Below are 26,911 nucleotides of genomic sequence, written 5' to 3' on the forward strand. Positions count from 1 at the left end.
CTTTTTCCATCTAGACTTACCCCCACACCAGGGTGTCGCCAGTGATTTATGTTAGCTCTAGCTTTATTGTGTTTCCATCAGGAGTGTGACACTGAAGACTTGTGGCAAGCAGAATCTACAACTTCTGCATCATTCAAGACTGTTGCTTTGTGAAGTGCTAAAGTTCACAGTTAGCCATTGTCATGTAAATGGAGCGCTGAAAAGTACCCAGGGCCTTGCCTTGGCTCCAGGTCCACTGGACCCATGGCCCAGTGAGACACGGGTGCCAGGCTACATAGATAGAAACAGAAAAGTCTGAGCATGTTGGGTAAAAGACTGGGGTAAATACTCCATGGAAATGTGCCATTACTGAAGTAATACTATGATAAAGGCCTTCACATAAATGGGTTATTTTTAAAACTTGTTTTAACTTTACTATTTAGAGTCAGACAAAAAATTCTTAGAGAAATGACAACACAGATTCATGAAAATCAACTTTTATTTGGATGCAAAAACTCACAACTTAAAGCAATACTGCAGTAGCAGAGGAGAGGAGTAGGTTGTTTGCTGGTTGGTTCGAGTATGTCTGATATTTTCCCAGTGAGCAGAACTGGTCGAAAACTGTCTTTACATTTATTTTCAACCAAAAGGACACCTTTCAACATATTTTCATCCCCAAAAATGTGTTTGTAATATATTTTCAACCAAAAATATGTATTTTCAGCATCTTTTCAACCCAAAAGATGTACTTTCAACATCTTCATCCAAAGAGACATATTTTCCACGTCTATTCAACCGATTTTGCTCACTGGATTGGCTATGTCAATTTGACCTATCTTCTTTTACAGCACGGGAATGAGACCCGGTCAGCACAGAAAACAAGCACTCAAAGTGTAGCTGTTGGATCAATTGCAATAAGTGTTATCAAGAAAGGATTTCACAGTTTAATTTCCAGCTTCTCCAAGTTTCAGCTATTTTCCATCTTCAAAACTCAACATTTTGTCAGTTTCAAAGCAGAGGATGAAATACTAGTGCTGACTTCTTGAGATGCCTTTCAAACCAAAACAAGGAGATTGTCTCCTGGTGATGTTCGCTGTAATTGACCAGTTGTATTCAATCAAGATGAAAGTTGTCCGAGATGTCTTACATACAACTCTTAATCATTGTTTTAGCTGCCATACACGTAGCTCATATTATTTCTCATGTTGTTGTAAAGCCAGTCTGGCCAAGAGTCACAGGCCCCAATTCAATCAGTTACACACCAAGAGAAACCACACTGTAGGTCAGAATAGTAAGTATCGGAGGTGTTAACCACATCTAAACCCTGGCTGCGAGCTGTTCCTCTCATGGACATTGGCATGGAAGAGAAACCACACTCCACAAATGTCCTAACTACAGCTTGAACATTTAGAGTGAAACCACAGTGTGATTTTCCTTACGTCATTAAATTGAATATGGGGAATGTTTAAGGACTCTGTGAAAACAAGATAAAATCTTGGACACATAAAGCAAAGCATATTAAAGCAAAGCCTAGAGGCATCAAAGTAATACTGTAGACAAAACATAATCAGTGTTTGTTGTTGTTGTAAGGTAACTTAGTTAGTTGTCACATTTTTTATTTTTTTATCTGTCAAATCTTGCAATATAAACCAATGGTTTGACCACAGTATGAGCTACATTCCATTGTGGTGTAAATGGTAATATACACAAGGCATCTACTCGAAAGGATTGTATCAAAATGTTCTAAAAATATCTCTGGTTGGTTTCACAAAAGCAAACTGTATCAAAAGCATTGCAACATAATAGGAGAACGCTTACACAACGGAAAGCTGGACAACCAATCACTTCGCTTTGATTGTGGACTTACGAGAGTCCCATACAGCACATGCAATCCATTTAAGTCAACACAGTCAAAACACGATACAGAAAATAACATTTACAGCTGAACATCAGAGACACAACCATAGTTGGTCTATTGTGCTTCATACGGATTAGGCTTGGCCTATCTATACAACAATCATGGGCAGCTAACGTCACGCATGTGTTTAGGCTACTGTTGAGAGGAGATGTGTCACCATCCCAACACCACTGAGGGAGCACTGATGGGAAGGGTTAGGGGGGGGGTCAGGTTTTCCCAGCATGCATCCTTTGTGAGAGGGGAAATAACAACTAAGAAAGAAAGCAAAACCATCAAATAGAGTTAAGATAAACTCCAGTTTGAAGTGTTGTTTCTTCTCGCAACCTTTACATTTGTCCTTTTCTGCTCCTATCTGATTTACTCCTATCCTGGTCCCAGACCTGTTTGTGCTTTTTCTGACTCCATTGTTATGATAAAGGCATGACAATACCATACGAGGTTGTCACCGAGCCGATGCAGACTGGCACCCAGGCTATGTTACACCTTAAAAAAAAAGAACAGGGGCAAGTTTTGCTACTCCTCTATCTCTGGATTCTTCCACTATGTGACGGTCCTAACAGCTCATGTGTGAACCCAGGAGATGAGACATGCACACGCCCCCTCAGTCTCGGTGGTCACATGACGCCTCTGTGTGAGGTCATGATGATGACGGACTGACTGCACATACACACGACACTGTAATACTGTAGGGACTGCACACAATGCCTAGTTACCTAATGGTTACATTCCTCTATGGTTCTGTAGAGTTCTATGGTACATGGCTCAGTCAATGGTAATGAGCACGGAGCACCGTGCAACCTGAAGATGAGGTGACCGCACCAGGAGTTTGAAAGGCCTGCTGTACTGTTTTAACGTAAAGAGACCCAGTGAGCATGTGTTTTCATCCTGCTCACAGGGGACAGTTTGGTATGCTTACGTTTCAGACGAACATGTGACCCCTCACTGTGTTTAACATCAGTGTTTTAATATAGGCTGAACGTTTTCTGATCTGGAGGAATCTGAATAATCCAAAGTTAACTGGCACCTGATAGCGTGTACCGGATAAGATATCCTGGATAGACCTCTGGCAAGTGTGAAAACAAATGTTTGAGTTAGAAGTGACAGAACGTTTCATCATCACTCCTTTTAGAGCATCGTCCGCAAAGCAAATCAGTAAAATAGTTTTAATTCATAGCAGTTGTTTTATTTAAAATAATTTCTGGCAGCATAATGAAACCTCAGCAGTTTCTGTCTTGCCTTATAAGCAAAGTTCTCAAATCAAGATTGGGCTTTTCTTATGTGGGCCTCTGAAATGGAAGGGGGCAGGATGTTGTTGTGTCTGTGCGTTAAAGGGTGACATTAAGATGGAGGTACAGGTGTAGTGCTCTACTCCTCTGCAATGTGGGACAGCTGCTTCTCGTACAGGCTGAGGACGTGGTGCACAAACTGGTACTGCTCACCCGTCTGGATCATCCCGCCTCTGTCGCACACACACACACACACACACACACACACACACACACACACACACACACACACACACACACACACACACACACACGTCAGGAAAGAGACAAAGACAGACAGGTGTAAAGAAAGACAGACGGTAGACTGACCTGTCGAGGCGGAGCTGGCAGGTAGTCCTCAGTATGTCAACCACACCCTCACTCCTCAGCTGTTTACACAGGATGGAGGTGGCGATGAAACAGCCTGTCCGACCTATCCCAGCACTGGGAGGAGGAGGATGAAGAGGAAGAAGAGGGTGATGATGAAGAGGATGAGGATGAAGAGGAGGAGAATGAAGAGGAACCATTAATGTATTAGACCTGACCAACCACGATTTTAGAGCATTTCTGCAAGGGGCACAGACCTTCCAATGCTGCCACATGTCTTCTATCTCTAGGGGCACAGACCTTCCAATGCTGCCACATGTCTTCTGTCTCTAGGGGCACAGACCTTCCAATGCTGCCACATGTCTTCTGTCTCTAGGGGCACAGACCTTCCAATGCTGCCACATGTCTTCTGTCTCTAGGGGCACAGACCTTCCAATGCTGCCACATGTCTTCTGTCTCTAGGGGCACAGACCTTCCAATGCTGCCACATGTCTTCTGTCTCTAGGGGCACAGACCTTCCAATGCTGCCACACCTTTTCTATCTCTAGGGGCACAGACCTTCCAATGCTGCCACATGTCTTCTATCTCTAGGGGCACAGACCTTCCAATGCTGCCACACCTTTTCTATCTCTAGGGGCACAGACCTTCCAATGCTGCCACACCTTTTCTATCTCTAGGGGCACAGACCTTCCAATGCTGCCACATGTCTTCTATCTGTAGGGGCACAGACCTTCCAATGCTGCCACATGTCTTCTGTCTCTAGGGGCACAGACCTTCCAATGCTGCCACATGTCTTCTGTCTCTTGGGGCACAGACCTTCCAATGCTGCCACATGTCTTCTGTCTCTAGGGGCATAGACCTTCCAATGCTGCCACACCTTTTCTATCTCTAGGGGCACAGACCTTCCAATGCTGCCACATGTCTTCTGTCTCTAGGGGCACAGACCTTCCAATGCTGCCACATGTCTTCTGTCTCTAGGGGCACAGACCTTCCAATGCTGCCACATGTCTTCTGTCTCTAGGGGCACAGACCTTCCAATGCTGCCACATGTCTTCTGTCTCTAGGGGCACATACCTTCCAATGCTGCCACATGTCTTCTGTCTCTAGGGGCACAGACCTTCCAATGCTGCCACACCTTTTCTATCTCTAGGGGCACAGACCTTCCAATGCTGCCACATGTCTTCTATCTCTAGGGGCACAGACCTTCCAATGCTGCCACACCTTTTCTATCTCTAGGGGCACAGACCTTCCAATGCTGCCACACCTTTTCTATCTCTAGGGGCACAGACCTTCCAATGCTGCCACATGTCTTCTATCTGTAGGGGCACAGACCTTCCAATGCTGCCACATGTCTTCTGTCTCTAGGGGCACAGACCTTCCAATGCTGCCACATGTCTTCTGTCTCTTGGGGCACAGACCTTCCAATGCTGCCACATGTCTTCTGTCTCTAGGGGCATAGACCTTCCAATGCTGCCACACCTTTCCTATCTCTAGGGGCACAGACCTTCCAATGCTGCCACATGTCTTCTATCTCTAGGGGCACAGACCTTCCAATGCTGCCACACCTTTTCTATCTCTAGGGGCACAGACCTTCCAATGCTGCCACACCTTTTCTATCTCTAGGGGCACAGACCTTCCAATGCTGCCACACGTCTTCTATCTCTAGGGGCACAGCCCTTCCAATGCTGCCACACGTCTTCTATCTCTAGGGGCACAGACCTTCCAAAAAATCCACTGAGACATCCTCCCTACTGACGGTAATAGGTGTGGGTATAATGTCTGTGTTTCCAACCCCACCTGCAGTGGACGATGACAGGGCCGCTGGTGAGCAGAGCTTCCTCTCTTGCCTGCTCCACTTCCTGTACCAGCTCCAGGAGGGGCGGGGCTTTGTCTGGGGTCTTCTGGTCAGGCCAGGAGGTGTACCAGTACTGCCTGAGGCTGCGCTCCTCTCCATCACACTGTCTCACACACACACAAATACATTAAACACATGGTTTCCAGGTGTTTAATGCCATTACATTTGCATCGTGAAGGCCAATTTTATGAGCCGTTCTCCCCTCAGCAGCCTCCTGTGATGTCCTTGGCATTGGTGTATAGATGCATACTGTAGTATTAGTCTTACCTTCAGACTGAAGACCCTCAGGCTGTAGTCGTCCTCCTGGGTTACCGTGACAACCGTGATCAGGATGCCCTCATGGGACACAGAGTCCTCAGGCCAGTACTCTGCACATTTCTGTAAGGGGCAACAGAGAGCCAGAGTTCACATGGGCATTTACCTCTGGTCTACCTCTTTCTCCCTCCCTCCCTCCCTCCCTACCTCATTCTTCTCCTCTAGGTTAGTGATCATGACGATTATAGGACAGCGTTCCTGCCACACCATCCTCCAGAAATCTCCCACCGTGTTGACTGTAGGACCTTGGGTAGCAATGTACGCCCGCTCCTCACCCCCGTAACCCTGTGGACAGCAACACTGTAGTTCTAGTGACAGCAACACAGTAGTTCTAGTGACAGCAACACAGTAGTTCTAATGACAGCAACACAGTAGTTCTAATGACAGCAACACAGTAGTTCTAGTGACAGCAACACAGTAGTTCTAATGACAGCAACACAGTAGTTCTAATGACAGCAACACAGTAGTTCTAATGACAGCAACACAGTAGTTCTAATGACAGCAACACAGTAGTTCTAGTGACAGCAACACAGTAGTTCTAATGACAGCAACACAGTAGTTCTAGTGACAGCAACACAGTAGGTCTAATGACAGCAACACAGTAGTTCTAGTGACAGCAACACAGTAGGTCTAATGACAGCAACACAGAGGTTCTAGTGACAGCAACACAGTAGTTCTAGTGACAGCAACACAGTAGTTCTAATGACAGCAACACAGTAGTTCTAGTGACAGCAACACAGTTGTTCTAGTGACAGCAACACAGTAGTTCTAGTGACAGCAACACAGTAGTTCTAGTGACAGCAACACAGTAGTTCTCGCAGGACCATGGTGAGAAAACTTGCACACAAGGCCCTAGCTTACAAGCCGCTGGGCCCTAATCGTCCACTTATGTGGCTTATTGGCTGGGACGGCACTGCTTGTACATTAATTAGTTGAGATGGAGCAATAGGCAGACAGACACCTGTAGGTAGTTAGACAGAGACCTAACTGTATGTTGTTAGACAGAGACCTACCTGTATGTTGTTAGACAGAGACCTACCTGTAGGTAGTTAGACAGAGACCTACCTGTAGGTAGTTAGCATTGATGTAGGTCCTTAGGAATTCATCTTCATCTGCTGTCTGGAGGATCACTCTACTGTGTGTGTCTGGAAAACACAGGACCATATCACAAGACCCAGACAGCTGCCTATGTGTGTGTGTGTGTGTGTGTGTGTGTGTGTGTGTCTCTGCTTTTATTTGTGCGGTTCAGAGAGCGTTTCGAAATGACTGCTGTTGGGAGTGTGTCCACTCACTGGGCAGGATGGTCTTGTAGCGGTTCTTCCTCACCAGCCCTGGGTAGTTGTACTCCTTTGGGTCCACAAAGTTCATGGGTGTTTCCTGGCAACAGAACAATGGATGTACAGTAGCTTAGTGATGTGTGGTTGTGTCCAGGAAATGGTGTCTCTGGTGCATGATTGTGTGTGCTCATCTTGGTTTGTGTCTATTGCACACACAGTTTAGACCAGGGTTGCCCAAAGTCGGGGCTCGCAGAGGGGGCCCCAGGAATGAGTTTGGGAAACTTTGGTTGACACTAATAGTGAGTGTGTACATCTACCTTAGAGAATGTGTGATTGTGTAGACCTACCTCTGTCTTAGAGAGAGTGTGCGTGTGTGTGTGATTGTGAGTGTATATCTCAGCCTAAAGGTGTAATGCATCCTCTATAGAGCTGAGAATGCTAATGCATTTCACTGTGTCAACATCTCATACACTGTTTACAGTAGCCTCTGGGTGTTGAGAGCTCCTTGGTGGGTTTGTGTGTTACTCACATAGAACTCTGCCTGTAGGGCTTGGTCGTCCATAGCGCGTGTGTGGAGCTGGGCAGGGCTGAGTGCGTTTGTTCCCTCTCTCAGGTACTCCTTGGCAGTCTGGTCTCTGGGGGAGAGCTGGGCACCGTAGCCATAGGGCTCCGTACAGCCAGGAGAACACATGTCCAGGGTCAGGGACACGTTGGAGCCCCTCCTAACACACACACACACACACACATAGGATGGCACAGACGCATATACTGTAAATCCCCAAGGCATTTTTAACTCAAATACTTCTAGTAAATTCAACACATTATTTCTTCAAATGTTTATGTTATACTGACTCAAAACTAAATGAGAAGTCAGATCAACACATTTAAAAAAAAAAGTTAGGATAACGAATTAACTTTTTTCCCAGCATGCTCTACTGCAGGGTAGATGTTTTTGAGTGATTCATTGATCATTTTTATGCTACACAAAGATAAATAACAGATTTTTCTAAATGAAATCAATCATTTAGTTAGATTTTTTCCACCCATTGCTGAAATAGTTGTTCCAGTTTTAAAAGCTTAGCTAGTCTGTTTTCTCCATATCCAACTCTGTCTGTTATAATGAATGCAGTTTCAGGTTAATATAATTCTGTTGGCTGTTCTACATTTTGCTGGAAGCCAATAAGAGTTACATGTCATTTTGCTGGTCAACATAATGTGACTTGCAGGTATGGTGGGGAAATTCTTGTACATTTCCCTGGCTTTCCACAAATCCTGGTTGGAAGGTTCCTGGAAATCCTTCAACCAGGATTTTTAGGAAATTTGGGAAAATTACTGGAATTTTATTAGGCCTCAAAATAAGTCCTCATGAGATATGTAATGTCATTAAGTTTAATGGTAAGATTCGCTGAGCAACTCACTTGGTGAAGGCCACAGGATCGAAAATGAATGAGTTCACCAATACTGCTTTCACATATGACATATGATTTACGGTATTTTGCCTCTAACAAAGTGTGGGCAATGTTTTTATGTCGCCTTTACGAACAGGCCCATTTCTACCCTATGCTTGCCTGCATATGCCTTTTAAACCTCCCGTGTACATGCCTGCATGCCGGTGACGAGTGGTAGTAGTGGTGTGCAGATGTAGGTGAGTGTCTATTTGAATAAATCCATTGAATATACACCATTAAAAATAAACCCATTATTAATTCGTTCAGACAGGCCCAAAATATTATCACACTAAGAACATGTATTTTTAAAGGTATAGGATAGCATATTTTGAGTTTAATTATGTAACATCCACACTGTAAAACCAAGAACACTTCTTGCCTTCCAAAGAACACTTCTTGCCTACCAAAGAACACTTCTTGCCTTCCAAAGAACACTTCTTGCCTACCAAAGAACACTTCTTGCCTTCCAAAGAACACTTCTTGCCTTCCAAAGAACACTTCTCTCCTACCAAAGAACACTTCTTGCCTACCAAAGAACACTTCTTTCCTACCAAAGAACACTTCTTGCCTTCCAAAGAACACTTCTTGCCTACCAAAGAACACTTCTTGCCTACAAAATAACACTTCTTGCCTTCCAAAGAACACTTCTTGCCTACCAAAGAACACTTCTTGCCTACCAAAGAACACTTCTTGCCTTCCAAAGAACACTTCTTGCCTACCAAAGAACACTTCTTGCCTACCAAAGAACACTTCTTGCCTTCCAAAGAACACTTATTGCCTACCAAAGAACACTTCTTGCCTACCAAAGAACACTTCTTGCCTACAAAAGAACACTTCTTGCCTACCAAAGAACACTTCTTGCCTACCAAAGAACACTTCTTGCCTTCCAAAGAACCATCAAAAAACACTTTCTTCCAAAAAAAGTTATTAGAATGTGAAAGGTTCTTGGTAGAAACCTTTGTCTTACAAGGAATCCCTGTCTTCCAAAAAGGGTTATTCTGATCATATCAGTTCTTGGTAGAACCCTATCCCTCCACACATAAGCCTTTTGGAACCCTTTTTTCTAACACTGTAGCAACCATCAACAGTTTAAGACAGAGCCATATATATGGTGTGTCAATGCCGCCTCAGCATTACGGCTACGTTTCATACTAAACCATAGGCAGAACTTTACGGAAATTATTACTAGGTCATTAGGCAGAAAAACACGTTTTGGCTTTGATACCAGCAATATCTTTGAGATATAAAGAAAAGGTGGAAATAAGTTGGTGGTATAGTGTTTAAAAAAGCCTTTTTAAACACTACATGTTTGCATGTCTTGCTGTTCAGGAAAATCCTCAGCAACAAAAGAGTGTTCTGAGTTTGGCGCTCCCCTCGAGTTCGTGCAGTGGGGGAGATCTTCGTGGGCTTTTCTCAGCCTTGTCTCAGGGTAGTACAGTACGTTGGTGGTTGAAGATATCCCCACTAATAGTGTGAGGGCTGTGCTTTGGCAAAGTGGGTGGGGTTATATCCTGCTTGGTTTGCCTCGTCCGGGGGTATCGTCGGACGGGACCACAGTTTCTCCCGAACCCTCCTGTCTCAGCTTCCAGTATTTATGCTGTAATAGTTTGTGTTGGGGGGCTAGGGTCAGTCTGTTATATCTGGAGTATTTCTCCTGTCTTATCCGGTGTCCTTTGGGAATTTAAGTCTAATTCTCTCTCTCTACCTCTCCCTCCCCTCCAGGAGAACCTGAGTCCTGGGACCATGCCTCAGGAATACCTGGCCTGATGACTCCTCGCTGTCCCCAGTCCACTTGGTTGTGCTGCTGCTCCAGTTTCAACTGTTCTGCCTGCGGCTATGGAACCCTGACCTATTCACCGGACGTGCTACCTTGTCCCGGACCTGCTGTTTTCGACTCTCTCTCTCTACCACACCTGCTGTCTCTAACTATGAATGCTCGGCTATGAAAAGCCAAATGACATTTACTCATGAGGTGCTGACCTGTTGCACCCTCTACAACCACTTTGACTGTTATTATTATTTGACCCTGCTGGTCATCTGTGAACGTTTGAACATCTTGGCCATGTACTGCTATAATCTCAACCCGGCACAGCCAGAAGATGACTAGCCATGTCACGTTCATCGTAAGGAGGAGACCAGAGCGCAGCGTGATACGAATACATACTCTTTAATAAAAGAAGAAACAATAAACAAACGTGACGCTATATAAACCGAGTGCTGACACTGGCAACTACACATAGACAATAACCCACAAAATACCCAAGGAATATGGCTACCTAAATATGGTCCCCAATCAGAGACAACGATAAACAGCTGCCTCTGATTGAGAACCAACCTAGGCAACCATAGACATAAAAACACCTAGACTAGGGACAACCCCATAAACATACAAAAACACATATATCACCCTTGTCACACCCTGACCTAACCAAAATAATAATGAAAACAAAGAATACTAAGGTCAGGGCGTGACAAGCCATCCCTCAGAGCCTGGCTCCTCTCTAGGTTTCTTCCTAGGTTCCTTTTTCCTGAGTTTGTTCGTGAGTTTTTCCTAGCCACCGTCCTTCTACATCTGCATTGCTTGCTGTTTGGGGTTTTAGGCTGGGTTTCTGTATAGCACTTTGGGACATCGGCTGATGTAAAAAGGGCTTTATAAATACATTTGATTGATCATGTTAAAATCCTACATCTGTACAATTCACTTGAAAAGGCAAGGCACACTGGGAAATGATATAGGAGGGGTGGCTTAGTGGGTGAGTTACTCAAAATGTTCAAGCTGACACAACTCAACTCTGGACCCCCTGCTGGGTCACAGTGACAATCGATTTGAGTAATGACCACAGAATCACTTTAAGTAACTGTTTTTTTCCCAGTTTTTTCCCCCACCTTTATTTAACCAGGTAGACAAGTTGAGAACAAGTTCTCATTTACAATTGCGACCTGGCCAAGATAAAGCAAAGCAGTTCGACACATACAACAACACAGAGTTACGCATGGAGACAAACAAACATACAGTCAATAATACAGTAGAAACAAGTCTATATACGGTGTGAGCAAATGAGGTGAGATAAGGGAGGTAAAGGCAAAAAAAGGCTATGGTGGCAAAGTAAATACAATATAGCAAGTAAAACACTGGAATGGTAGATTTGCAGTGGAAGAATGTGCAAAGTAGAAATAAAAATAATGGGGTGCAAAGGAGCAAAATAAATAAAATAAAATAAATACAGTAGGGAAAGAGGTAGTTGTTTGGGCTAAATTATAGGTGGGCTATGTACAGGTATAGTAATCTGTGAGCTGCTCTGACAGCTGGTGCTCAAAGCTAGTGAGGGAGATACGTGTTTCCAGTTTCAGAGATTTTTGTAGTTTGTTCCAGTCATTGGCAGCAGAGAACTGGAAGGTGAGGCGGCCAAAGAAAGAATTGGTTTTGGGGGTGACCAGTGAGATATACCTGCTGGAGGTGGGAGATGCTATGGAGACCAGTGAGCTGAGATAAAGGGGGACTTTACCTAGCAGGGTCTTGTAGATGACATGGAGCCAGTGAGTTTGGCGACGAGTATGAAGAGAGGGCCAGCCAACGAGAGTGTACAGGTCGTACTCAGATATATGAAGTGCAACAGGTTTCCTCAAAAGTTATGAGTCATGACAGCACATTAGGGTTTACAGTGTACAAGAAAAATGTATTGCAATTGTGCACACACACACATACCCCCCCCGGAGACCACCTCTCCACATCCATCCTCCCACTGACCTCTCTTGCAGGCCCACAGGTGTAACAGAGAGGGTGGTGATGTCCCCCTCCGTCCTGGTGTCCAGACCCAGGTCAAAGACAGGTGTCTGGGGTTCAGCTTCTAGGTCCATCAGGTCCTCCTGGGCATCTGTCCACTCTGACAGGGTGAAGGAAGGCTGGCGACTCACTGACTGACGTCTGTCCCCGTGGTTAGTCACCACTGTCGTGGGCCACCACGCTTCACCGTACCCCAACTTACACACAATGCGGTAGATCTGGAGACACAATATCAAAATGCACATTTCATGGAAATGGTAAGAGCCGTCTCGAGGTCACAGTAGACATGGTCTTATGTGCAAAATATGTTGAAAATGTACTGCAAAGATTTGAAGAGAGAAGAGAGCAACAGTGCCTGGACTTTGAAATAATTCTCTACAAGTCCCCGTTCCCGAGATGGATTACCTGCCTGTGGAGGATAAGTGAAAGGCAGAACCACCTGCAGCACCTGCCTCCTCTCTGTCCCACACCCACATGCCAGGACTGAGAGATACAAGAGATCCCCTTACTTCTGACATCGTATTACTGAGACTGAGTCTTCCCATCTAGATTGTGTGTAATTGTTTTCTTTCTTGATGCTAGCCATACAGTATTTACAACTGCCATGTGGATATTATAACACTTGAAAAGACGTTGGAAATACGTATTTGTGGTTTCAAGAATTCTGTTAGGTTAAAAAGATTTTGGAAAGAATTAGTCAAATTCTCCTCATTGGGAGGTCAGATCATGTGAGAGCCATGCAGCGTTCATCAGGGTGTGAGAGATGCCTACCATGAAGATAATGACAGCCATGCCGATGCCTTCGGTGGCGTGGAGAAGCCAGTAGTTCTTGGTCTTCTCCATCTCCACCAACACGCACACAGACTGTTTAACACACACACACACAGAGAGAGAGAAAGTGGAACACAGCAGTATCAACACATCAGTATCAGACAAGCGGGCACATGTCACAAGCCAGACAAACATCACAGAGCAATACGCCAAGCAACAGAGGTCGCAATAAATCGCAACAATGTAAAGTACAGCTTGAGTCTTTATCAAACGTTGCTCTGCCACCACCTTAAAGTTCTGTGTTGTGTTACAATTTGAGTGTACCGGCATGTTCAGGTACTCACGTCCACTCCAAACACAGGGTTGGATGATAGAAGGACGCCCAGGTAGAAGTCTAAGAGCTGCAAGGCTTTGTAGAAGGCTGGGAACAACTCGTTACCATCCACCATAAAGAAGACCCAATAACCCTGAGAGCAGAGAATGAGAGGAGAGGAGGGGAGGAGAAGAGGAGGGGAGGAGAGGAGAGGAGAAGAGGAGGGGAGGAGGAGAGGAGGAGAAGAGGAGAGGAGAGGAGAGGAGAGGAGGAGGAGAAGAGAAGAGAAGAGAAGAGAAGAGAAGAGAAGAGAAGAGAAGAGGAGAGGAGAGGAGAGGAGAGGAGAGGAGAGAGAAGAGAGGAGATGAGGAGAGGAGAGGATAGGAGAGGAGAGGAGAGGAGAGGAGAGGAGAGGAGAGGAGAGGAGAGGAGAGGAGAGGAGAGGAAGAGGAGAGGAGAAGAGGAGGGGATGAGAGGAGAGGAGAAAGGGATAGAAAAGGAGGAGTCATTTTGTGGTAATTTCCCACCTGTCCCTTTTTCCAGCATGAATAAATCATAAAACGGACGGTATCCTACAAAAAGGACAGAATATTTTCTTGTTCATTCAGTTTCCAAAAAAGCCAGGACATTTTCTATCAGAAGGAAAGCTTCAGTTGAAATAAATGCAGATAAAACCAGTAAATATAGGCAATGCAGACTTTTTTTTTTTGTATCTGACAAGAACAGTTAGTTTCACAGCTAGTTCTTTTCCACCTGTGGTCACATCTACTTGCATTCATGAAAACTCTTAGTTTCTACAACATCCTTGGCCTTAGTGCTGACCCACCGTGATTTGGGAAATGGCGCAGAGCACGGCACACCAGTGCATCCCCATGATAACTATGTAAAACGTGTCCCTCCACAGTATCTCTGGGTCCTTTGGGGGGCTGTTCCCCCGTCCTGGGTTTGCATCAGGGCTTGGGGGGCCATCCCGTGGTTGAGAGAAGTTGTTTGTCGTTGGGAGGTCGTCCAGCCACATGGGGTCTTCATCTGGCTTTAGGAAGATGGAGTCCTCCGTCTGGGAACGGGTCGAGCTGCTCAGACGTCTGTTCATGATCCCCCTGAGGCAATACAGTCATATGATGGGTGCCATGATCTGCACAAATGCAAATGAGCACCCTCAGCCAAACCTCCAAACAGACATTGAGCCCAATCGTGCAGCTCAATCGTGTGGTGTGTGTGTTGTGTCTATCCTGCTGGCCTATTCAGTTGAGTAGCTGCACTGCTTGGAGTGGCTCTCCTCTCCTGATCCTCTTGTCACATTAAAATGGTCTATATTGTGTGTGGTGTGGTGTGGTGTGTGTGTGTGTGTGTGTGTGTTTGTGTTTGTGTTTGTGTTTGTGTTTGTGTTTGTGTGTGTGTGTGTGTGTGTGTGTGTGTGTGTGTGTGTGTGTGTGTGTGTGTGTGTGTGTGTGTGTGTGTGTGTGTGTGTGTGTGTGTGTGTTTGTGTGTGTGTGGGGTGTGTGTGTGTGTTTGTGGTGTGTGTTTGTGTGTGTCTGTTTGTTTGTGTGCGTGTGTGTGTCGAGGGAGGGATGAGTTAGGGGGTGTGTTTACAGCTCCGACTGTCTCCATGGCAACATAGTGTTTCTCATCCGTCCCTGGCATAATCATCCACTGACAACACGCACATTATTCAGAGTCCTCTTCTGTCCCACTCCTGACACATTAGTAAGGGTGCTGCTTCCATTTGCTTGATTGCTAACGCGTTTGTCTTTGTGTGTGTGTGTCTTTGTCTGTCTCTGTGTGTGTGTGTGTGTGTGTGTGTGTGTGTGTGTGTGTGTGTGTGTGTGTGTGTGTGTGTCTCTGTGTGTGTCTCTGTGTGTGTTAGTGTCTGTGTGTGTGTCTATGTGTGTGTGTGCATGTCTGTGTGTATGTGTCTGTTTGTTTGTGTGCGTGTGTGTCTGTATGTGTGATTGTGTGTGCGTGACAACACGCACACACATTACTCAGAGTCCTCTTCTGTCCCACTCCTGACACATCAGTAAGGGTGCTGCTTCCATTTGCCTGATTGCTGACGCGTTTGTCTGTGTGTGTGTTTGTCCGTCTCTCTCTCTCTGTGTGTGTGTGTGTGTGTGTGTGTGTGTGTGTGTGTGTGTGTGTGTGTGTGTGTGTGTGTGTGTGTGTGGTGTGTCTGTGTCTGTGTGTGTGTGTGTGTGTGTGTGTGTGTGTGTGTGTGTGTGTGTGTGTGTGTGTGTGTGTGTCTGTGTCTGTGTGTGTGGTGTGTCTGTGTCTGTGTGTGTTTGCGTGTGTGTGCGTGTGTCTGTGTCTGTGTGTGTGCTTCTCTGTGTGTGTGTGTCTGTCAGACTCTAACTGGAGGTCTATGGTACAATAGAATTACACATATAACTCTCTCAGAGTGTGGCACAGCCTGTTCTCGTATTCAAAACAAGATTTCTCATCGAATCTAACATTTTCTCACAAAATGTACAGGCAACTACTACATTACAGTTAACCAGGCTTGTTAATGTCACAATCCAGGTTGACTTGCAGTTCTATCCTATATGACTTCTGATGCTTGTAGACACTAATTCACCCATTCTGTTATTATAATATAGTGTAATTGTTATTGTTGTTGCTCCTTTGCACCCCAGTATCTCTACTACGTTCATCTTCTGCACATCTATCACTCCAGTGTTAATTACTCAATTGTAATTACTTCGCCACTACGGCCTATATATTGTCTTACCTCCCTAATCGTACCTCATTCACACTGTATATAGATTTTTTCTATGGTGTTACAGACTATGTTTGGTTATGCCATGTTTAACTCTGTGTTGTTGTTTGTGTCGCACTGCTTTGCTTTATCTTGGCCAGGTCGCAGTTGTAAATGAGAACTTGTTCTCAACTAACCTACCTGGTTAAATAAAGGTAAAATAATACAAAAAATAAAAAACAATAATAATACAGTCTCTTTAGAGCTGGACATCCTTGACTTTTCGGTCGTCACTAGTTACCACAGCCACAAAGGTATAAGCACCACCTATTTCTACAATTTATCTTCTTAAAATCAGATTATAAATAGAACCTTAACCTTGACCACATGCCTAACATTAAAATAAGCACATTCTTATTTTCAATGACAGCCTAGGAACAGTGGGTTAACTGCCTGTTCAGGGGCAGAACGACAGATTTGTACCTTGTCAGCTTGGGGGTTTGAAATTGCAACCTTCCGGTTACTAGTCCAACGCTCTAACCACTAGGCTACCCTGTCGTTTTCATACATTTTAAAGATAATTGACAAGTCTGTCTTTGTGGCTGTGGTAATTAGTGGAATCCTTTCAGCTGTTTAATTGAATAATCACACTGCTCATCTAGCCAATGAGGAAGTCTGAGAAGGTCAGGTGACTTACCTATGAAAGGTCTACTGGAATGAAGTCAGATCACATGATCAGGTCAAATCCTGTATCCTGTGGCAACCACCAGTTGTCGGCCATGTTGTGTGATAGAATCAGTCCTGGAAAAGAGAAGAAGAATAACAGAATTATAAAATCAGTCCTGAAGAAAATGAGTTTTTAAACTCAGATAAGCTGTGAATGAATCCAATCCAATAACCATTCAAATAAATCACAAGCAGTGAAATAAAGTGGTCCTTCTGAAGAGATCAGTAATCCAGTGTAGTCCAGTGATATACCAGAGTATTCTCACCAGTCCCCAACTGGGATGTGATGAGAGGAGGATGGAGTTGGAAGGTAAACAAGTAAACTATCAATCAATCTCCCTCTCAGCTAACCTCCCCCCTCCTCTCTCTCTCTCTCTCTCCCTCTCTCTCTTTATTTCTCTCTCTCTGGAAATCCACACCAACCAGACACGGACCCAGTCAGTCAGTCATTCAATCAGTCAATCAGACAAAAACATTGAAATGACATCAGGCACAGTCAAACAGTCAGACCGACCCAGTCAAACAGTCAGACCGACCCAGTCCAATCTGCCGGCTACACAAGCCACAGTTTCGCTGTCTCTCTTTCCATCTCTACCACACTGTCTCGTTGCCTCTGTCTGTCTCTCTCCCTCCCTCGTTCTCCCCCCTCTTTCTCTCCCACCTCGCTCTCTCCCCCTCTTTCTCTCCCATGTCTTTCTCTCCCATGTCTTTCTCTCTCCTCCTCTTTCTCTCCCATGTCTTTCTCTCTCCTCCTCTTTCTCTCCCATGTCTTTCTCTCTCCTCCTCGTTCTCTCTCCTCCTCTTTCTCTCCCATGTCTTTTTCTCTCCTCCTCGTTCTCTCTCCTCCTCTTTCTCTCCCCCCTCTTTCTCTCTCCTCCTCTTTCTCTCTCCTCATCTTTCTCTCCCATGTCTTTCTCTCTCCTCCTCTTTCTCTCTCCTCTTTCTCTCTCCTCCTCGTTCTCTCTCCTCCTCTTTCTCTCTCCTCATCTTTCTCTCCCATGTCTTTCTCTCTCCTCCTCGTTCTCTCTCCTCCTCTTTCTCTCTCCTCTTTCTCTCTCCTCCTCTTTCTCTCCCATGTCTTTCTCTCTCCTCCTCTTTCTCTCTCCTCCTCTTTCTCTCTCCTCTTTCTCTCTCCTCCTTTTTCTCTCTCCTCCTCTTTCTCTCTCCTCTTTCTCTCTCTCCTCCTCTTTCTCTCTCCTCCTCTTTCTCTCTCCTCTTTCTCTCTCCTCGTTCTCTCTCCTCCTCTTTCTCTCTCCTCATCTTTCTCTCCCATGTCTTTCTCTCTCCTCCTCGTTCTCTCTCCTCCTCTTTCTCTCTCCTCCTCTTTCTCTCTCCTCATCTTTCTCTCCCATGTCTTTCTCTCCCATGTCTTTCTCTCTCCTCCTCTTTCTCTCCCATGTCTTTCTCTCTCTCCTCTCTTTCTCTCCCATGTCTTTCTCTCTCCTCCTCGTTCTCTCTCCTCCTCTTTCTCTCCCATGTCTTTTCTCTCCTCCTCGTTCTCTCTCCTCCTCTTTCTCTCCCCCTTTCTCTTCTCTCTCCTCCTCTTTCTCTCTCTTTCTCATCTCTTCTCTCTCCATGTCTTTCTCTCTCCTCCTCTTTTCTCTCTCCCTCTTTCTCTCTCCTCCTCGTTCTCTCTCCTCCTCTTTCTCTCTCCTCATCTTTCTCTCCCATGTCTTTCTCTCTCCTCCTCTTCTCTCTCCTCCTCTTTCTCTCCATCTCTTTCTTTCTCCTCCTCCTCTTTCTCTCCCATGTCTTTCTCTCTCCTCCTCTTTCTCTCTCCTCCTCTTCTCTCTCTCTCTCTCCTCTTTCTCTCTCCTCCTCCTTTCTCTCCCATCTTTTTCTCTCCTCTTTCTCTCCTCCTCTTTCTCTCTCTTTCTCTCTCCTCTTTCTCTCTCCTCCTTTCTCTCCCATGTCTTTCTCTCTCCTCTTTCTCTCTCTTTCTCTCTCCTCCTCTCTCTCTCCTCCTCTTTCTCTCCTCATCTTTCTCCCCATCTTTCTCTCCCATGTCTTCTCTCTCTTTCCTCCTCTCTCTCTCTCCTCCTCCTCTTTCTCTCTCCTCCTCTTTCTCTCTCCTCCTCTTTCTCTCTCCTCATCTTTCTCTCCCATGTCTTTCTCTCTTTCTCCTCCTCTTTCTCTCTCCTCTTTCTCTCTCCTCTCCTCTTTCTCTCTCTCTCCTCTTTCTCTCTCCTCATCTTTCTCTCCCATGTCTTTCTCTCTCCTCCTCGTTCTCTCTCCTCCTCTTTCTCTCTCCTCTTTCTCTCTTCTCTCTCCTCCTCATCTTTCTCTCCCATGTCTTTCTCTCTCCTCTCCTCTTTCTCTCTCCTCCTCTTCCTCCTCTTTCTCTCTCCTCATCTTTCTCCTCCTTTCTTTCTCTCTCCTCCTCCTCTCTCTCCTCCTCTTTCTCTCTCTCTCTCCTCCTCCTCTTTCTCTCTCCTCCTCTTTCTCTCTCCTCTCTTTCTCTCTCCTCCTCTTTCTCTCTCCTCTTTCTCTCTCCTCATCTTTCTCTCCCTTGTCTTCCTCTTTCTCCTCTCCTCCTCGTTCTCTCTCCTCCTCTTTCTCTCTCCTCTTTCTCTCTCTCTCCTCTTTCTCTCCTCTTTCTCTCTCCTCATCTTTCTCTCTTTCTCCTCCTCGTTCTCTCTCCTCCTCTTTTTCTCTCCTCCTCTTTCTCTCTCCTCCTCGTTCTCTCTCCTCCTCTTTCTCTCTCCTCCTCTTTCTCTCCCATGTCTTTCTCTCTCCTCATCTTTCTCTCCCATGTCTTTCTCTCTCCTCCTCTTTCTCTCTCCTCTTTCTCTCTCCTCCTCTTTCTCTCTTCTCCTCTTTCTCTCTCCCTCTCTTTTTTTTCCCTCTCTTTATTTCCTCTCCTTCTTTACTGGAATGGGTGACCTCAGCAGAATATGAGACCACACATAGTTAGTGTGTGTGTGTGTGTGTGTGTGTGTGTGTGTGTGTGTGTGTGTGTGTGTGCGAGTGAGCGGATGTTGAACAGAGGGGTGCTGCTTTGAGTATTTTTCTCTCTCCGCTCGCTGCAAAGGTGGGTTTGAAGTGATGACGCCAGTCAGGCTGGCTAGTAGCCATGGCAACACACACACACTCTCCTCAAACAGGCTGCAGCATTGAGAGTGTTTTGTATCAAAAGCGATGGTTTAAGTTCACTGAGGTCCTTCATCTCATTGTATGTATGGCTGAGTGGATGGACAGATGAGTGGATGGATTTATGGATTGATGGATCTATGGATGGATTTGTGGATTGATGGATTTATGGATGAAATTATAAATAGGAAGGCGAGCAGCACTATTTTGTGTGAAGGTTGCTTAAAGCACTGACGCTGTAAAGCTTGCATTTCAGTTACCATGGTAACGATGAGCATATCACGCACAAACAAACACACACACACACGTATCAGAGCGAGGTGTACAGTATACCGCTGAGACAATGATATATGTACACATTCTATATGCACACATTCTATATCTACACATTCTATATGTACACATTCTATATGTTCACATTCTATAACTACACATTCTATATGTTCACATTCTATATGCACACATTCTATATCTACACATTCTATATCTACACACTCTATATGTTCACATTCTATATGCACACATTCTATATGCACACATTCTATAGGTACACATTCTATATGTACACATTCTATATCTACACACTCTATATGTACACATTCTATATCTACACATTCTATACCCACACATTCCACATGTTCACATTCTATATGTACACATTCTATATCTACACATTCTATATCTACACACTCTATATGTTCACATTCTATATGCACACATTCTATATGCACACATTCTATAGGTACACATTCTATATGTACACATTCTATATCTACACATTCTATATCTACACACTCTATATCTACACATTCTATACCCACACATTCTATATGTTCACATTCTAAATGTACACATATTGTATCTACACATTCTATATGTTCACATTATTTATGCACACATTCTATATCTACACATGATGTATTGTCACATTATTGTCACATATCTATGCATTCTATATCTACACATTTTATATGTACACATTCTATATGTTCAGAATATATATGTACACATTCTATATGTACGCATTATATACCTACACATTCTATACATTCACATTCTATGTGTACACATTCTTTATGTTCACACTCTATATGTACACATTCTATATGTACACATTCTACATCTACACATTCTATATGTTCACATTCTATATGTACACATTCTATATGTTCACACTCTATATGTACATATTGTATATGTAATGGCAATGTATTCGTGCAGGCCTCCTCTGTAGGTCCTGTAGGCAGCACACTCTCTGTGACTCCTCTCAGGTCTAGGCTGCAGTACATCCATTGTGTTTATCAGAACATATACAGCACAAGAGTCTCAGTACAGCCTGGTCTCCTAATGGTTGATGTTTTCAAAAATGTTTTCAAAAATGTGACTTGTTGCTCTATTCGACAAAGACACAGGATAACATCAGAAGTCTACACCACAGTAAGAGTACAAGAGGCTGTCTACTCTACAGGGCTATGTTGTGTTGTTTTGATTCATGCCGATAGTGGGACAAGTTCTTCTTCTTTGGTTTTAGTACGCAGTAGGTACCTCAGCCAAGGAGTATCCAGGTCTAAATTCTGGAATGAGATCTATATGGATGAGAGCATTACCTCTCAAAAACAAAGACATTTCCCTATATTTAAATGTATTTGTAAATGTTTGTTGATATTCTGTAGTATACCAGGTACCAAATATTTCATTTTTCATATTCAAGCCGTAGTTGATATATTTCCTACCGTTTCAAGCCAAACAGTCTATTTAACTTTGTATTTTGTGTTTTATATGTTTTTGGACAGGCATTTGTTATTATTGGTTTTAATTGACAGCCCTCATACCACTTTGGCTTGCTGATTATGTGGTGGATAAAGGTGTGGGAGAGCCACATGTCTATCAGTGTTTGCAAATGTTATACCACCTATTCACTTGTATCCTTGTTTTTAGCTATTCTAACTATGCTTATTTTAAAACCGAGCATTTATTACTATTTATTCCAAATAAAACTCATCTTTTGGAGGAAAACTGTTCCAGTCATATTTTAAACATTTTTAATGTGAGTGGCAATGGCCAGCTTGATCATAAGATGTTTTTAGAAAATAGACCAACAATAACAGAGGACAGCAGGCCGTGTTTTACAATATACCAGGTTAATGGATCGATAAACAGTTAATCACCCATAGTGTTAATGCATTCTGAGCCAGAAAACACTGAAACAAACAAACAATTTCTAGTGGGGATAATTAGTGTGAGTGGGAGCCCAGCCCAGTGGAACACTATAGCCATCACGGCTACGCTTTCTATGACCACTATTCAGATGGTTTCAAAATGACCTCCGCAAAGATTGTTCATGAATAATGTGTTTTTCTGCTGATAACAATAATATTTTATATTGGGTGCTGTTATTGGGTTCTTGTTCTTTGTTTGTCACCCAATACAAAACACCTAATAAAGTCTGATTATGTAACAAAAGAGGCAGATATCAAAGCCAGCTCCCTCTGAGTCACTCACATAATAGACAAAAGAGGCAGATATCAAAGCCAGCTCCCTCTGAGTCACTCACATAATAGACAAAAGAGGCAGATATCAAAGCCAGCTCCCTCTGAGTCACTCACATAATAGACAAAAGAGGCAGATATCAAAGCCAGCTCCCTCTGAGTCACTCACATAATAGACAAAAGAGGCAGATATCAAAGCCAGCTCCTCTGAGTCACTCACATAATAGACAAAAGAGGCAGATATCAAAGCCAGCTCCCTCTGAGTCACTCACATAATAGACAAAAGAGGCAGATATCAAAGCCAGCTCCCTCTGAGTCACTCACATAATAGACAAAAGACATGTCACCGTTTAAGACTGTCCCAGAAGAGAAGACCAGGGTCTATATTCACAAAGCATCTCAGTGTTTGCTATGATCAGTTTAGCCTGTTAGATCATAATTCATAGTATTATATGGAGAAGGGGGACCTGATCCTGGATCAGCATCCCTAATCTGATTCACTACAGGGCCAAACCGAGCTGAGCCAAACTGAGCCGAGCCTAGCTGTACAATGCTGGCCTGGTTACGCATCAACCACAGTTGCTGGAACCTGCTGGAAAGATGTGAAAATAAATATCCACACCAGCACAGTATGGCTCCTGTTGTACCTATTCTGACTCAGGCATGAAACACTTTGTGAATACAGGACCCTGGGCCATCCAGGAACCATCAGGGGCCATCTAGGAACCATCCAGAAGCCATCCAGGGGCCATCAGAAGCCATACAGGAGCCACCCAGGAGCCAACTAGGAGCAATCCAGGAGCCATCCAGGGGGCATCCAGGGGTCAACTAGGAGCCATCCAGGAGCCATCCAGGAGGCATCCAGGGGCCATCCAGGAGCCAACTAGGAGCCATCCAGGAGCCAACTAGGAGCCATCCAGGAGCCAGATGAACTAAGTCTATCATACTTGGGAAAGGTTTGCACCTGTTATTTCCAAAAGGGACAATGGCATGAAAGGTAAGAATTAAAGGTACAATTGAGTTTAGGAGAAGGATAATCATCAAATCTTGTTTGCACTAGCTAGTTAACTCAATTTACTTCTGGGGGAGGAAGTGCCAACATCTGAACTAGTGAAAGCAGCAGATGGCATGCAAGGGAAGAAAACTACATTTGAGAGGAATAAAAAAAAAAATAGAATAGAAATAGAATTTGTAAGTCGCTCTGGATAAGAGCGTCTGCTAAATGACTTAAATGTAAATGTAATGTAAAGCAGGGAACTGCCTATTACACAATACAGTGATGCAGTATGTCTATGATTAAGGTGTTGTTTTCTTCCAGATGAGACAGTAGTGAGGAAGTTAGAGGTAGTGGTAGGAAGGTAATGAGAGGTGTTGTATTAATGGGTGAAATTGTTAGAGGTAGGAAGGTATTGAGAGGTGTTGTATTAATGGGTGAGGAGGTTAGAGGTAGGAAGGTAATGAGAGGTGTTGTATTAATGGGTGAAATTGTTAGAGGTAGGAAGGTTTTGAGAGGTGTTTTATTAATGGGTGAGGAGGTTAGAGGTAGGAAGGTATTGAAAGGTGTTGTATTAATGGGCGAGGAGGTTAGAGGTAGGAAGGTATGGAGAGGTGTTGTATTAATGGGTGAGGTTGGTAGAGGTAGGGAGGTATGGAGAAGTGTTGTATTAATGGGTGAGGTTGGTAGAGGTAGGGAGGTATGGAGAAGTGTTGTATTAATGGGTGAGGAGGTTAGAGGTAGGAAGGTATTGAGAGGTGTTGTATTAATGGGTGAGGAGGTTAGAGGTAGGAAGGTATTGAGAGGTGTTGTATTAATTAATGGGTGAGGTTGTTAGAGGTAGGGAGGTATGGAGAAGTGTTGTATTAATGGGTGAGGTTGGTAGAGGTAGGAAGGTATGGAGAGGTGTTGTATTAATGGGTGAGGAGGTTAGAGGTAGGAAGGTATTGAGAGGTGTTGTATTAATTAATGGGTGAGGTTGTTAGAGGTAGGGAGGTATGGAGAAGTGTTGTATTAATGGGTGAGGTTGGTAGAGGTAGGAAGGTATGGAGAGGTGTTGTATTAATGGGTGAGTTGTTAGAGGTAGGAAGGTATTGAGAGGTGTTGTATTAATGGGTGAGGTTAGAGGTAGGAAGGTATTGAGAGGTGTTGTATTAATGGGTGAGGAGGTTAGAGGTAGGAAGGTATTGAGAGGTGTTGTATTAATTAATGGGTGAGGTTGTTAGAGGTAGGGAGGTATGGAGAAGTGTTGTATTAATGGGTGAGGTTGGTAGAGGTAGGAAGGTATGGAGAGGTGTTGTATTAATGGGTGAGTTGTTAGAGGTAGGAAGGTATTGAGAGGTGTTGTATTAATGGGTGAGGTTAGAGGTAGGAAGGTATTGAGAGGTGTTGTATTAATGGGTGAGGAGGTTAGAGGTAGGAAGGTATTGAGAGGTGTTGTATTAATGGGCGAGGAGGTTAGAGGTAGGAAGGTATGGAGAGGTGTTGTATTAATGGGTGAGGTTGGTAGAGGTAGGAAGGTATGGAGAGGTGTTGTATTAATGGGCGAGGAGGTTAGAGGTAGGAAGGTATTGAGAGGTGTTGTATTAATGGGCGAGGAGGTTAGAGGTAGGAAGGTATGGAGAGGTGTTGTATTAATGGGTGAGGTTGTTAGAGGTAGGAAGGTATTGAGAGGTGTTGTATTAATGGGTGAGGTTGGTAGAGGTAGGAAGGTATGGAGAGGTGTTGTATTAATGGGCGAGGAGGTTAGAGGTAGGAAGGTTTTGAGAGGTGTTGTATTAGTGGGTGAGGTTGGTAGAGGTAGGAAGGTTTTGAGAGTTGTTGTATTAATGGGTGAGGTTAGAGGTAGGAAGGTATTGAGAGGTGTTGTATTAATGGGTGAGGTTAGAGGTAGGAAGGTATTGAGAGGTGTTGTATTAATGGGTGAGGTTGGTAGAGGTAGGAAGGTATTGAGAGGTGTTGTATTAATGGGTGAGGTTGGTAGAGGTAGGAAGGTATTGAGAGGTGTTGTATTAATGGGTGAGGTTGGTAGAGGTAGGAAGGTATTGAGAGGTGTTGTATTAATGGGAGAGGTTGGTAGAGGTAGGAAGGTATTGAGAGGTGTTGTATTAATGGGAGAGGTTGGTAGAGGTAGGAAGGTATTGAGAGGTGTTGTTATAATACACGCGGCAGGCAGCAGGAAGAAGCTCTTACTGAAAGTGATGATTGCACGGTAACAGGAGCCATGGTCACATGAGAGACAGAGACCTGCCTTCCTCAGCAGCTTATATCGATCACTCACTCACACACACGCACGCACATGCACGAGCGCACGCAAGCACACACACAGACACTCACACACACACGCACACACACACTGGATTCCTTTTAACAACATTAAAATATGCGTCAATAAATAACCATGAAATGAATTCCCCCAAGGAAGGTTTGTTAGTAAACATCCTTCACCATCTCAGAAATGAAAGCACTCTTATTAACAGTCTCTCGCGTTGTCAATCAACATTACATCAAAACATGACAAAGTAGATACAAATTATATGTCTTCTATGGTAATTGTTCATACTGAGACACCATTCATGTCACGTACAACACTACGGTGAGCCAGAGAGATCAAACTGCACAGAGAGAGCTGTATGAGAGCATCCGTAAAGAATCCCACAGGGATGGGAGCTGTTGCATCGTTCTCTTGTAACTCCCACATTGTTCACGTATAAACAGTACACACATACACAAACAATATACTTACTGAGACAAGCACACTAGACTTCACAATGATAACAGTATTAGATTAAATATGTATCAAAATGTATAATAGTAGGCAGCAAAGCATTAAGTATTGAGGGAGAAAACACACACACACATAAACAAACAAAACATGCACCACACACACACACACACACACACACACACACACACACACACACACCACACAATACACCTCTCTCCCTACTTTTTAGGATCAGCAGCGCAGCAGCAAAGAGCTGTAAACATTAATATTCACTCCATGTTGTCGTGCAGAGAGAAGGAAAGGTGTAGAGTGAGAGAGAGGGGAGGAAAGGTGTAGCGAGAGAGAGAGAGAGAGAGAGAGAGAGAGAGGGGAGGAAAGGTGTAGCGAGAGAGAGAGAGAGAGAGAGAGAGAGGGGAGGAAAGGTGTAGCGAGAGAGAGAGAGAGAGAGAGAGAGAGAGAGAGAGAGAGAGAGAGGAAAGGTGTAGTGAGAGAGAGAGGGGAAAGGTGTAGAGAGAGATCGAGAGAGAGAGGACGAAAGGTGTAGAGAGAGATCGAGAGAGAGCGAGAGAGAGAGGACGAAAGGTGTAGAGAGAGATCGATCGAGAGAGAGAGAGAGAGAGAGAGAGAGAGAGAGAGAGAGAGAGAGAGAGAGAGAGAGAGCGAGAGAGAGAGGACGAAAGGTGTAGAGAGAGATCGAGAGAGAGAGAGAGAGAGAGAAGGTATAAGGGAGTAGTGGCAGCACTAGGCAGTCTTCACCCAGTCGTATGGTCTAGTCTGGCAGAGCTTTCTTACCTGGGTGTGCTTCTCTTCACAGCACTATCCTTCCACCCTCTCAGATCAACCCTTCGACACACAGCAATCTGAAGAGACCGCTGTTATCCCACAGCTCCACAGGCGACAGCCTCGTCTAGGTATATGCAGCAAGAGGCTGTACGGTAGC

The 26,911-nt window shown here is 44.4% G+C and overlaps 1 protein-coding gene across 1 annotated transcript; it reads right to left on the bottom strand.

Moving 5' to 3' along the window:
• Window positions 1-469: 469 nt before the first annotated feature.
• LOC115144763 (tyrosine-protein phosphatase non-receptor type 5-like) lies at window positions 470-26,911 on the bottom strand. Its single transcript, XM_029685812.2, has 14 exons — window positions 26,764-26,911; window positions 16,642-16,745; window positions 14,079-14,352; window positions 13,284-13,406; window positions 12,940-13,032; window positions 12,133-12,386; window positions 7,466-7,658; window positions 6,952-7,036; window positions 6,725-6,804; window positions 5,807-5,944; window positions 5,612-5,722; window positions 5,287-5,447; window positions 3,493-3,606; window positions 470-3,356 (listed from the first exon to the last, which is right to left on the bottom strand). The coding sequence occupies exons 3-14, from the start codon at window positions 14,343-14,345 to the stop codon at window positions 3,263-3,265; spliced, it is 1,713 nt and encodes a 570-aa protein (XP_029541672.2). The 5' UTR covers window positions 14,346-14,352; window positions 16,642-16,745; window positions 26,764-26,911; the 3' UTR covers window positions 470-3,262.

This window comes from Oncorhynchus nerka, linkage group LG17, assembly GCF_034236695.1.
Source record: "Oncorhynchus nerka isolate Pitt River linkage group LG17, Oner_Uvic_2.0, whole genome shotgun sequence".
Lineage (NCBI taxonomy): Eukaryota > Metazoa > Chordata > Actinopteri > Salmoniformes > Salmonidae > Oncorhynchus > Oncorhynchus nerka.